Source organism: Ipomoea nil, unplaced genomic scaffold (assembly GCF_001879475.1).
Source record: "Ipomoea nil cultivar Tokyo-kokei standard unplaced genomic scaffold, Asagao_1.1 scaffold2662, whole genome shotgun sequence".
Classification (NCBI taxonomy): domain Eukaryota; kingdom Viridiplantae; phylum Streptophyta; class Magnoliopsida; order Solanales; family Convolvulaceae; genus Ipomoea; species Ipomoea nil.
Genome location: NW_017619090.1, coordinates 772,552 through 785,030, shown reverse-complemented (window position 1 = coordinate 785,030; position 12,479 = coordinate 772,552). Strand labels below are relative to the sequence as shown.

Sequence of the window (12,479 nt, the reverse complement as noted above, 5' to 3'; positions counted from 1 at the left end):
TAGGTCTGATGATCACCACTTCAGCTAACCCATGATACCATAAGAAAAAGTCAAGGATCAATCGTGTCGATTGGTAACGAGTACTATCATTGATTCATTGGTCCTATTGTACTATATATATAGGATACAAATAGCATACATGATTGTACAAGGTATAACTCAACTGTGTCGGCCAATCCCTTGAATTTGCAGATAGTTTTCATACTAAGAATGTCAACCAATACAATGAATACAACAATGTATTGCAGTTTATTAATAGCTGAACACACAACAATTCTGCTACTGAATACACTCATAAAGATGAGGATTTCTGCAAATCAGATTTAAGTTATGCAATTTATCCCAAGGAATGTAATTAACATAGCCTCCACATAAAGATTTTAACTATTGCAATGGATTGTGAGATACTCTATCATTTCTTAGGTATTCACACATTCCCTTGTCTTATTGTTAATTGTGTCATTTTAATCCATTGTCTTAGTTAATTATTGTTAAAGCTTTTAGTTAATTAATTTTTAATTATTTACTTCTATATTTTACCATTACCTTATTTATTTATTTATTTATTTTAATTTTGAAATTTATTAAAATACATAAAAATATGTTAATGTATGCAAGTAAAATAATCATCATAACATAAAATATAACTCTTTGACCAAACAAATTTATATTACATATCTCAGTTTTAAATCAAACACAAAAATCTAAAATTCTATGTAATTTTAACATTCCCAAGAATCTAACATTCTCTAAGGTAATATAACATTCCGTGAATCAAAAGCTTCCTAAATGTGAATACCATTATACCAATGCATGCGGTATACCTAAAAGAAAAAGTTCATCAAAGGGATAAGATATACGGATCTAGAGACCCAGGGCTAGCCTTGAGGGCGGGCGAGATGGGCAACCGCCCTGGGCCTAACATTGGGAGGGGCTCCTAGCTTGCTTTTTCATTTTTTGATGAAGTTAAAAATTTACTTGCATATTCTTTGAATCCATGACTTCAAAATTTTGAATCTACTTAATAATTACAACCATGTGATATATAATCAGCTTACCACAATTAATAAATATATAATAGCAAACGTTGAATTAATTTATAATTACACTTCATATAGGGACCCAAAATTTGAATGAACAAATATATAAACTATTCTAAAATGTTTTTTTTTTTAATAAAAAAAAGAGTATATGTTTACAAAAATTCAAAATTATCATTTAATTATTTTCAATTAACTCACACAATCTTTTAACTTCATATATTAAGTGCCCTTGTGTTTATGTTACTCCAAATCTATAAAATGATAGGACCGATCCTGTAGAGACTAGTTAATTATTACTCCGTAATTCTTAATGCCTTTAATATAAAAAGTGTGTAAACTAAGAATGTTTCGTGTATATATATGCCATTGCACATGAATAATTTGATAGAACAATAAGAATCGATCACAAATTACGTACACAAATAAAGTTGCATGTACTACACAAATATATACAAAATAAATTAAAATAAGTCGTGGCATATGTATGTGTGTGTGTTAGGAAAGGGTCGCAATCTCACATTTGAATTAGAAGAGAGAGAGAGTGTGTATATATATATATATATATATATATATATGTATATATATAGGGATTGGATAAGATAACTTCTCATGCGAAAGTGCGGATAACATAAAAGGATACACTTTAAGTGTAGAATTGACGTATCTAACCTTAAATATTAAAATAACGCACCTTAAGTACACAAACCACGCACCTTAAGCACACAAACAAAGCACTTTAAGAACACAAACCACACATCTAAAGTTTTAAAATGGGGCACCTTAAGTTTCAACAACTGACGCACTTTAAGCATACAAATGACGCACCTTAAGAAGGAAAACCATGCACCTTAAGAAGTAAAACCACTGACCTAAAACTTTATACATGCGCACCTTAAGTTTCAACAACTGACACACCTTATATACACACACACAAATTGTTTAATATAATTTGTATATTAATTACTTCATAAAAACTTGCCTTGTGAATAGTGATTAAACAATTAAAAGAGTTAATTTCCTTTTGAGATAAGGGTCAAATAAGTCCTCCAATTATATGTCAAAATGCAGTTAGACCCTCGAACTAAAAAAAAATTCAATTGAACCCTTACACTTGTTAAAAATGTTCAATTAACATATTTAACAGGTTACCAACAGGTAATCAGTTAATTTTGATTGCACGACATCCTACATTCTATTCAAAAATAAAAATAAACTAAAAGTAAAAAATAAAACTAATTAAAAAAAATAGAAAGTCGCCCAAGACGAAGAAGCAGGCAAGCTTCACGGTAAGTTAAGAACGGAGAAGCTATGGCTGCTCCGTTCAAATCGGATGGAGAAGCCAGCGGCTGGCTTCTCCATCCGTTTCGAACGAAGAAACTGGTGCTTGGCTTTTCCGTCCGAAACGGACATAGAAATTAGCGGTTTCTCCGTCCGATCTAATGATGAAGCCGACGGGTTTCTCCGTCCAGATCGGGCGGAGAAACCCGCAAGCTACTTCGTGACCCCTTATATTTTTTATGTGTATCTTTTTAAAACAAAGTGTGTGACCCCTTATATTTTTTATGTTTATCTTTTTGAAAAAATATATAATTGAAGACCAAAATGTTCTTGTATTTAATACAATTTGAACTATTTTATTGATAGATGACCAAAAATGGTCATGCCACAATAATACTAGGACCAAAGGAAGATGTTTTGAAAAAAAAAAATTAAAAATAGACTGTCACCTATAAATTAAGAACTAAAAATGGAATTAACTCCAATCAAAATATTTAATACCACAACTACTACTCTCTACATTCTTGTCTTTTGGAATGGACTCATCAATTTGGTTTGGAATTTCTTTCGATCAATTTGGCAATTTCAATTCAATTTCAGTTGGAAAGTTCTAGCAACGAATTCATGATAAGAGAATGATGATGGTCCACGTTATACCTGCATATCTACAAGAAATCATCCATGAACAACCCATTATATGTATTCTTAAACAAGCAATATATCGAAATTTGCACATTAACTGCTTATTTACTCACACGAGAATTTTCCAGTTTTATGAAAAATTAGAAAATTAAAGAATAGAGTACTCAAAAAGAAAATTATTAGAGAATAGAAAATAAAAACATATTTTTTTTGAAAGCAAAATAAAAACATACTTAATAGCACAATTTTTCATCATTTTGAAAATTGAAAAATGTTTCTAGTTTTCTAGAAAACTTTAAACAAAATCATCTATAAATTATATGGTTATATAACATTATGGCCATATTACATTGTAAAGAACCAATAACACCTCCACTGAGATTTGAACTCACAACCTTCCAAATGGAAGTCTAACCCAGATACCATTAGACTACATAGTCTTGGTACCATAATTTATTTGATTATGCTTAAAGTTAGATATAATTCACATTATCACAATTAAAATTTAAACAATACACCAAGTTTTAAATTTTGATTGAACTCAATAGATTATTGGGAATTGGTTCAAATATTTTTAGTTATGTTATATCGTAATACAAGTTTGGTCCGAATATCAGATATCAAAATTTCACATATATTAAATTTCAAAGTAATTAAGTAATACGCAAACACACACACACACACACACACACACATTTCTTTCAAATGAATATATCTAAAAATATTAGCTCAAAAATTTTATATATATATATATATATATATATATATATATATATATATATATTAATATTATCTAAACTAAATTTTAGGTGAACTTAATAGGTCATTGGTTTGGATATATTTTTAGTTATGTTATACGGAGTATATAGATATAAATTGGTTCCGATATCAAAAGTAAAAATCTTACATATATTAGACTTAAAAGTAGTAAACATTTTATTTATTCCATTTAAAACAAACATATCCACAAATATTTTAAATATAAGATCTAAAAATCACTTGAAATTAAACTTGTGCTAGTTTTATAATGTTAGTCTAAACAATAAATTCGAAAAAATGAGTGTTAGTAAATAAGTTTTCTAAATATACAAAAAACAGATAATATAAAATAAAGAATAAAAATAAAAAAATTATTAAAAAAATATAAGAACAATTTCTTGAAGTAAAGGGACTCTAAAAATTCTTACTATTTTTCATACATATTTTATAAAACTTATCCGGACATATCTAACCCATGAGATTTAGAGCATACTTCTCCAGATAAGAAAGAAAAGATGATTTGGAGTTTCAATAACATATTAAGATTATTAAAAAAAAAAAAAAAGCCTAACTATTCAGAAGTTACTAACCAAACTCGATCATCTCAATGAAATATAGACCAATATAATCCACCTTACATTAGTTACATAGACTTAACTTGAGGGTAACCAGTCAAATTGGTCAAGTTATTACTTTAGTAATTATAAAGTTACAAGTTTGACTCTCAATAGAAGAAACTTATTGATCTGATCTTCTTAATTTGAGCTGATCAATCATGAACAACCAAATTGGTTTACCTCCTTGAGGTCTTAAGTTAGAATTTACCTAGTGCACACTCTCGAGTAAAGGTGATGGTAAATTGGTAACTGCGAATTTCTTTTGTTATGCTAAATAATTACTTTATCTGCTTCATTTTATGTGTCAAGTTCAATTAACGAGAAATAACTCAAATTATTTATAATTTAAAATTTTAAAAATAATTTTTAGTTTAGTGCGGTGTTTGTATAAAACTTTTATATTTAAAAAGTACATCAAAGGTGCTATTAAACACCCAAAAAAACTTTAAATTTAAAAATTTTAAAAAAATGTTAAAGAAAACAAGTGAAAAAAAAAAGAGCCTGTTTGGTCACTAAAAAAAAATGACATGGGAGTAGTTTCAAGAGATCGAGTTTCAAAGTTCAATCATTAATTGACTTTTATTTTTAGTACTAGTTGTTTTACGCACTTTACGCGAATGGAATAATGCCCAATGATTATTTTTAAATTAATATTTCAAAGTATATTAATGTAAGTATTATATTGGAGATGTTCATGCATAAGTAAATAAATATTGAATTTGTTTATTAAATCGGTAATTTAAAGTATATAAATGCAAGATAATATATGAGAGATTGATTATATTGTCACCAAAATAAATGTTTGTAACTTTGTAATAACGCTGGTCTAAATACTTAGTCTAAAAACGATAGTCTAAATAAATACCACTTTTGATTTAAATTTCTCTAATTCTTCTTAATTCTCTTTTGGGTAGCATTGTCATTGTCTTCATCTTCAGTACATGTCCTCTCTCTTCTTCTTTTAATTTTATTTTTTATTTTTTATTTTTTTGTTGGTAGTGTGTCATGTGTAATTGGGTTATTGGTGGTAACATAGATGGATTCATCGTGCAATGAGATTATGGTGTAGGAAGATTTAGATTTGCCTTGTGGTATATATGATGAGATCTTAATTGTACTATTAACTCTTTATCTTACAAACACCTATTGATGTTTGGTAGTGGTAGTCTTTTCCCTACATGTTCATGCGTTGTGAGATGTGTGTCGTAGGTTATCATGTGAAAGTATTGAACAAAATATTAATATTTATTATATTTATATAAAATACTTGGTAAATAAATATATATATTGTTAGGAACACTTGTATTAGGATTTTGATGATACCAATGTAACCTAGAATGTAGACCCCTAACCTTCGTTATTTTTAATCGCTGCTTTCGTTCTAGACGAAAGTTGCCATAACTCACGTTGTAATTCGTGTTAAGCTAGACAAACACACGAAAACGAGTTATGTTTATTTGTTAGGGCTATCAAGACGAAAAGAGACACAAAGCATGAAGTCAGAAGCATCAACAACGAAAGATCACCAAAGGTTATCAACCACCTCGTAGAGACAGTTATCATTATGACGATTCATCAAGACATTCATTCTCTTCAATAACAAGAAGAGTCACTACTGTCTGAGTTGACTAACCATCCTAGGAACAAAAGGACCTCAACATGTGGGACACGTATACCAAGGAGCATTAAATGAAGTTGTACCATTCTTCTGAAGCTAAAGGACAAAACTCTAAGGCTATCCATGCCCTCAACGGCTACATGGTATAAACCACATTAATGGAGCATTTAATGCAGTAAGCTCCCCGGTCCTTACCCACTGGATAATAGGTTTGAAATTTCATCTCCCTCCAACGGATGAAATTTCCCTCACCTATATAAACCCACCTTCATCAACTTAGAAGGTGCTGGTTCTTTTCACTCGATAATACTATCAAGCAAAAGCTCTTAAACAATCTCAGTTCTCACCAACCTTTTGCGAACTAGTGTCAAGGCGTGAAGATATTTGAAGAAGCTCATTAATTCTCATCTTCCACCTTGAAGAAGTCTTGCATCTTATACGAAGCAATCACCCTTCATTCAGTCAAGACTTCACCATGTTGGAGAAATCAGAAATCATTTTCTACCAACCTCAACTCTGAAGAAGACGTTGATAGAGGCGGAGTAAACTCGCGGAGTTGAAAAACCTACAGGAAGCTGTCTGGCTTAGTGATCAAGGAAGCTTTCGTGTATTTGTACTAACGAGTGATAGTGCAAACCTTCCATAAGTTGTGGAAGAATAGTGGAGTAGGCAAAGTTGGCCGAACCACTATAAAAACTCTCATCTCTTTATCTCTTTATTTTAGCGATTTACTTTCTGCATCATATCATCATTCGCGCCCAAACCGAAAGTTTCATTAAAACATCAAACTGTGCAAAGAAATTAAAACGAACCTAATATTTCCGCTGCGTTGTAACACCGAAAGGTTGTTATTTGGCAAAATCCGAAAAGAGTCTATTCACCCCCCCCCCTCTAGACTCTCGTTATAACCCTACCAAGACCAATAAGTGGTATCAGAGCAAATACCTTGATCGGTAAAGGCTTTTCATTTACTGCCTGGTAGATCCCTTATCAAAAGTTTCTAAAAATCTGCATATTTTCAACTTTGCACATTTTTTTAAAATGGAAAAGGATCATGCTAACCGCTCTAAGCAGCTTGCTTTTAGCCTCTCAAAATTTGATGACTGGAAAGTCAGAATGCAGGCTCTTCTCTCCTCAATACATGACGAAATGTGGGATGTAATAACCACAGGACCAATCACAGTCATGATGGCAAACACACAAGCTGCAGCTCAAGGAGCAGGTGCTGCGCAGATGGTACCGAAACCAAAGGATCAACTCACCTCGGAGGAAAGAACAAGGGCGAACTTGGATAATGTGGCACGAAACATTCTCTACAACTCTCTCGATGATTCCTTGTTCCCCAGAGTCCGAAAATGCAAAAATGCTATGGAGATGTGGAATGTTCTGATGAACCTGGGTGAAGGAGATGAACAGGAGAAGGACAATAAACTGAAAGTGGCCATGAAGAAGTTTGAGGACTTCAAGATGCTGCGGAATGAAGTTATCACGGACATGGAATTGAGGTTCACCAGACTCATGGGTGATCTGTCAGATCTCGGGAAGGAATTGACTGAGAAAGAAAAGAACCTGAAGATTCTTCGTGGTCTGCCGAAGTCTTGGGAAATGAAAGTCATTGCAATGAGAGATAACCGAGACATGAAGACTACAAGCACAGCCAAGATCTTCAGTGATCTTAAGGCTTACGAATTTGAGCATGAACCGAAAGATGCTGCAGAACCTGAAACGAGAAACATAGCTCTCGTGGCCAACCAGCAAGCATCAACATCTAACAGGTCAAAATCTAAATCTTGTGAATTTTTATCTGACGAACAATATGCCTTATTTGTTAGGAAGATGAAGAGGTTTATGAGGAAGAACAACTTCCAAGATTCTCACCGTTCGGGACACCGAAGGCAACACGAGAGTTCACCTCAAACCTCAAAGCCAGAAATTTCAGACTCGCAATTGCTGTGCTACAACTGTCGAAAGCCAGGACACTTCAAGGCAAACTGTCCCCATCCAATTGTGAGCAAGTACCAAGACGACAGTGCTACCAAAAGCTCATCCAAAGAATCTGGAGAAAGCTACAAAAGAAATGATAAGCCAGAATCATCGAACTCCAGAAATGAAAGAAGAAGAAAATCCATGGCAGTTAACGAACCATTTGACACTATTGAAGCCGAAAGCAGTTCCTCAAGCTCAAGTTCGGAGGACGAAAGTACCGAAGAAGAAAAAGGGCTGCTATGTCTGTTTAGTCAAGAGTCAGAAGAGCTATGCCTTATGGCCGATGATGATGAGGTAAATTCCCAATCATCCTCCTGTTATTCAGCAGAGTCTAGTTCTATAAGAAGTCAAACTTCCAATGAATCAGTTACTAAAATGATGAGGAAGTTCAATATAATAAAAAACACATACTCTAAACTGAAGGAGGAGAACTCTCGGCTTATGATTAGCTACAATGCGCTAAGGCAAGTTCGAATTGAGAACATAAAGCTAGCCATTGCTAAGAAGCAACTTGAGGAAAATGTTCTCGCTCTGAAAGAGCAGTGTACAGAAAGAGAAAAGAGAGAGCAACAATTACGTGAAGTCTTGAATAAATTCAACAATTCATCCAACTTAATGGACCGAATGGTGAACGAATCTAGACTGCCCGGGGAAAGAACGGGAATTGGTTTTGACCCCAGCTCCTCTTCACAAATCGGCTTGAACAAATCCACCAATGCTTATTCTCACGAGAGTTTTCAATCAGCATTTGTTCAAGGCCCCACCCAGGTGTCTGAGCCTATGACGAAAGTTAACAATGTCGCCATACCACAATCAACAAGCCAACCGAAAGGCAAGGCTGTACAACGAATCGTGGATCCTGGAAATGAAAGATCCTTCAAAGGCAATCCTAGACAAAGATATGTCAAAAGGAATGGACCAAATGGTAATAGACAAAATCTAAATCATAAAAAGGGTCAGCCTTACAGGAATATTCAATCAAGGAGTAGGCCGAATGTTAACCAGAGGCAGTATCGTCCAAAACCAACACGAAAGAATCCTGACCAAGGAACCCCGAGAAATGAACGAATCAGACAAAACGAAAGATCCCTCAAAAGATCTGGTTATGGCAATGGATGGACTGGGCCATCAGAGGAAGATTGGTTTGATTACCCAGAACCTCTATCAAGAGCTGAATTTGAAAAAGTTCATCTGCGTAAACAAACTAATTATTCCAAGTATTATGAAAATCCTCCTGAAGAATATTTTCACGAGAGATATAATGCTAAAACCTTTGCCAAGATCCATTATGATTACCGTACATCTAATGGATATAGAGGACCAAGGATGAGTCGAGGAAACTCTAGGTTCATGTGGATTCCAAAGTTGACATCTAACCCCCAAGGACCCGAAACTCAAGCGGTACCTAAATATATATAATCTTTCTTGTAGGACAAGCAAGTCATATGGTATGTCGATAGTGGCTGCTCAAGACATATGACTGGTGACAAAACAATGTTGAGCAATTTCAAAGAAGTCGATGGACCTAAAGTCATCTTTGGAGGTGAAACTAGTGGCAAAACTCGTGGAACAGGAGACATCATCAAAAAAGGGAATAACCATCCAAGATGTATCATACGTTGAAGGGCTAAAATTCAATCTTCTGAGCACAAGTCAATTCTGTGACAAAGGCTACAAAGTCGAATTCTCCAAGGACAAATGCAACATAGTCAACACGAGAGATGGCGAAATCGCATTAACCGGCCAACGAAAGAAAAATATGTACGTAATCTCTTGGAATTCTTCTAACGCTAACGTTTGTTTTGTGGCTAAGAGTAATGCAGATCTAAGTCAAGAATGGCACAACAAACTGAGTCATCTAAATCTGAAAACAATCAACAAGCTAGCCAAGAAAGATCTCGTGAAAGGATTACCTAAAGCATCCTACATGAAAGACAAGATCTGTGAAGCATGTCAAAAGGGAAAACAAATCAAATCATCCTTCAAATCCAAGGATGTGGATGCAAACTCTCGTTCTTTAAGTCTCCTACATATGGACCTCTTCGGACCAGTTGATCCAGCAAGTCTGAGTGGGAGAAAGTATACTCTCGTCGTAGTAGATGATCACACGAGATATACTTAGGTGCTCTTCTTGAAGAAAAAGAATGAAACAGAAATCGTTCTTCCAAATCTATTGAGACAACTTCAGACAGAAAAAGAGGTCAAGATCATTCGAATAAGATCAGATCAAGGAACTGAATTCGTTAACAAGGTCATAAAAGATTTTTGTGCACAGAATGGAATCTTTCATCAACTATCGGCAGCACGAACTCCTCAACAAAATGGAGTAGCCGAAAGAAGAAACAGAACCCTGAAAGAAGCTGCACGAACAATGATTGCTCACTCAGTCCTACCAAAGCGGTTTTGAGCCGAAGCCATAAACTCAGCATGCTATACACAAAACCGATCCCTGATCAACAAGTCCCACAACAAAACTCCATACGAACTGTGGAAAGGTAAAGTACCTAGTATAGGTTATTTTCATATCTTTGGTTGCAGGTGCTTTATCCACAACAATGGGAAGAATCATCTGAAATCCTTCGACGAAAGAGCAGACGAAGAATTGTTCATGGGTTATTCCTCAGTAAGTAAGGCCTTTAGAGTCTTAAACAAACGAACAATGGTTATCGAGGAATCCGTACATGTCAAGTTGATGAACAATCTGAGAAAAATTCAGTTGGCATTGAACCGTCTGTCAATCCAAGTAATCCAAATCAAAGCTCTCAAGAACCAAATGAAGAAGAAGTCTCAGATGACGAAGACATCTTAACCTCCTACACGAAATATCAGTTGAAGATTTCTGAACCCGAAGCTACAGCTCAAGAAAATAATGGTGTACAACAAAATATCCCTGATATTCAAGCCCCATCTGAACCTATGATCTATGTTGAGCTACCTTATATCCCTGAAATGGATGTACAAAATTAGCAAAATGCATTTGAACCCGATCTTAGATGGTTAAGAGATCATCCTCCGGATCAAGTAATTGGAAACGTTCAAGAAGGAGTAAGAACAAAAGCTTCTCTACACGAAAATATGATGGCTTGTTTCCTATCACAAATGGAACCAAAATCCATAGAAGAAGCTTTAAGTGATTCTAATTGGGTGATTGTATGGCGTTCTTGATGCTTATGTGTTATTTGTACCGAATCTTGTAATTAGAAGACGAACCGTATTCTTGTTGATGTAAAAGTGATTAGAACCCTAGGTTGAATCGTATGATATTATTCTTGGTATATCGGGTGGGGAAATCGCATGTTTGGGTGACAATTATGTTTAGAAAAGCATGATAGGTTATGTGCCGTACGTTTCTCGTATTTGATCCGTTAATTGTCTACGTGTTGATCGTTAATTGCGTTGTAAAGTGTCTAAGCATGGTTTCGGGTTCCACAACGGTTCCCGGGGCGTTTTGTGTATAAAGAGTTAGTGGGGGGTAGGGGACCCGCCACCTACCCGCGGTCAAAGAGGGCAGTCCCGGCAGCGGGCAGCCGGCGGGTGGCCCCCCACCCACCGGCTACCCGCTGGAAATTCCCATTCGGGACCCCGGCCTCCCCGTTTGATGTTTTCCCCGATCCCCGGGGTGTCCCTACGGACTCCGTCTATCATGCCTATGTCTAGTTGGATATTTTGGGTACCGTTCGTAGGTTGTATGAGTCTTTTATTTTGCATGCTAGTTGAATTGGTATCCTGTTGACCTAGGTGGAAGAAGCATGAACCCCTTAGGATTATTCTTAGTATGTGAAGGATCACATATAGGTTTTGTTATACGTTTTCTCCCCCTCCCCAATGTGTTAATGTGGGTTGCATGTGCTTGCTATGTGTTATGTGTGCATGATACCCCAATTCGGTTGCGATCGGATTGGTTATTCCTGAGCTGCGGTTCAGAAGCTGGCTGCGGTCAGATTGACACTCTTGGGCTGCGGTCCACCGTTTGGTTGTGATCAAACGTTTCCACATGAACTGCGGTTCATACTTTCCTGGCTGCGGTCAGATGACATACTCTTGGGCTGCGGTCCACTGTTTGGTTGCGATCAAACTATGATGAACTGCGGTTCATCGGTCGGTTGCGATCGACCCCTCCGTGTTGCGATACGGGGCAGGGTGCTGCGGGGCCGTGTCAGAGCTATATGCGCTGACCCTCATGTATGGGCATGCGATTGGTCCTGTGGCGCCAACAAAGTGTGCTATGTGTTGAGATATGGATGAGTTGTGACTACGAGTATCTTGGGGGATGTGACTATGGGATTTATGCTGGGGATTGTTTATGTTGGGTTATGATTATTAATTGTGCTCAGCTTTATCTGTCTTGCCTGTTGTGGATTGTATACGCTTGTTATAACTGTTGCTTGTGTCTAGCCTTATCTGTCGAGTCATTCCCGGTTTTAAAAGCTAGAGTTCGTAGGATATATCTTCATGCTCAAAATGGTTTTCGTATATCTATATATATCTCTATATGTATTGTATTTCAACGCGTTGGAGTGGGTTACCAGCATCTCT

General features: G+C 35.6%; 1 protein-coding gene across 1 annotated transcript; it reads left to right on the top strand.

The window, feature by feature from the left end:
• The first annotated feature begins 6,998 nt into the window (after positions 1-6,998).
• LOC109154889 lies at positions 6,999-9,273 on the top strand. The gene is made up of 2 exons (XM_019302628.1): positions 6,999-8,826; positions 9,260-9,273. Exons 1-2 carry the CDS (start codon positions 6,999-7,001, stop codon positions 9,271-9,273), a joined length of 1,842 nt encoding a protein of 613 aa, XP_019158173.1.
• Positions 9,274-12,479: the final 3,206 nt, after the last annotated feature.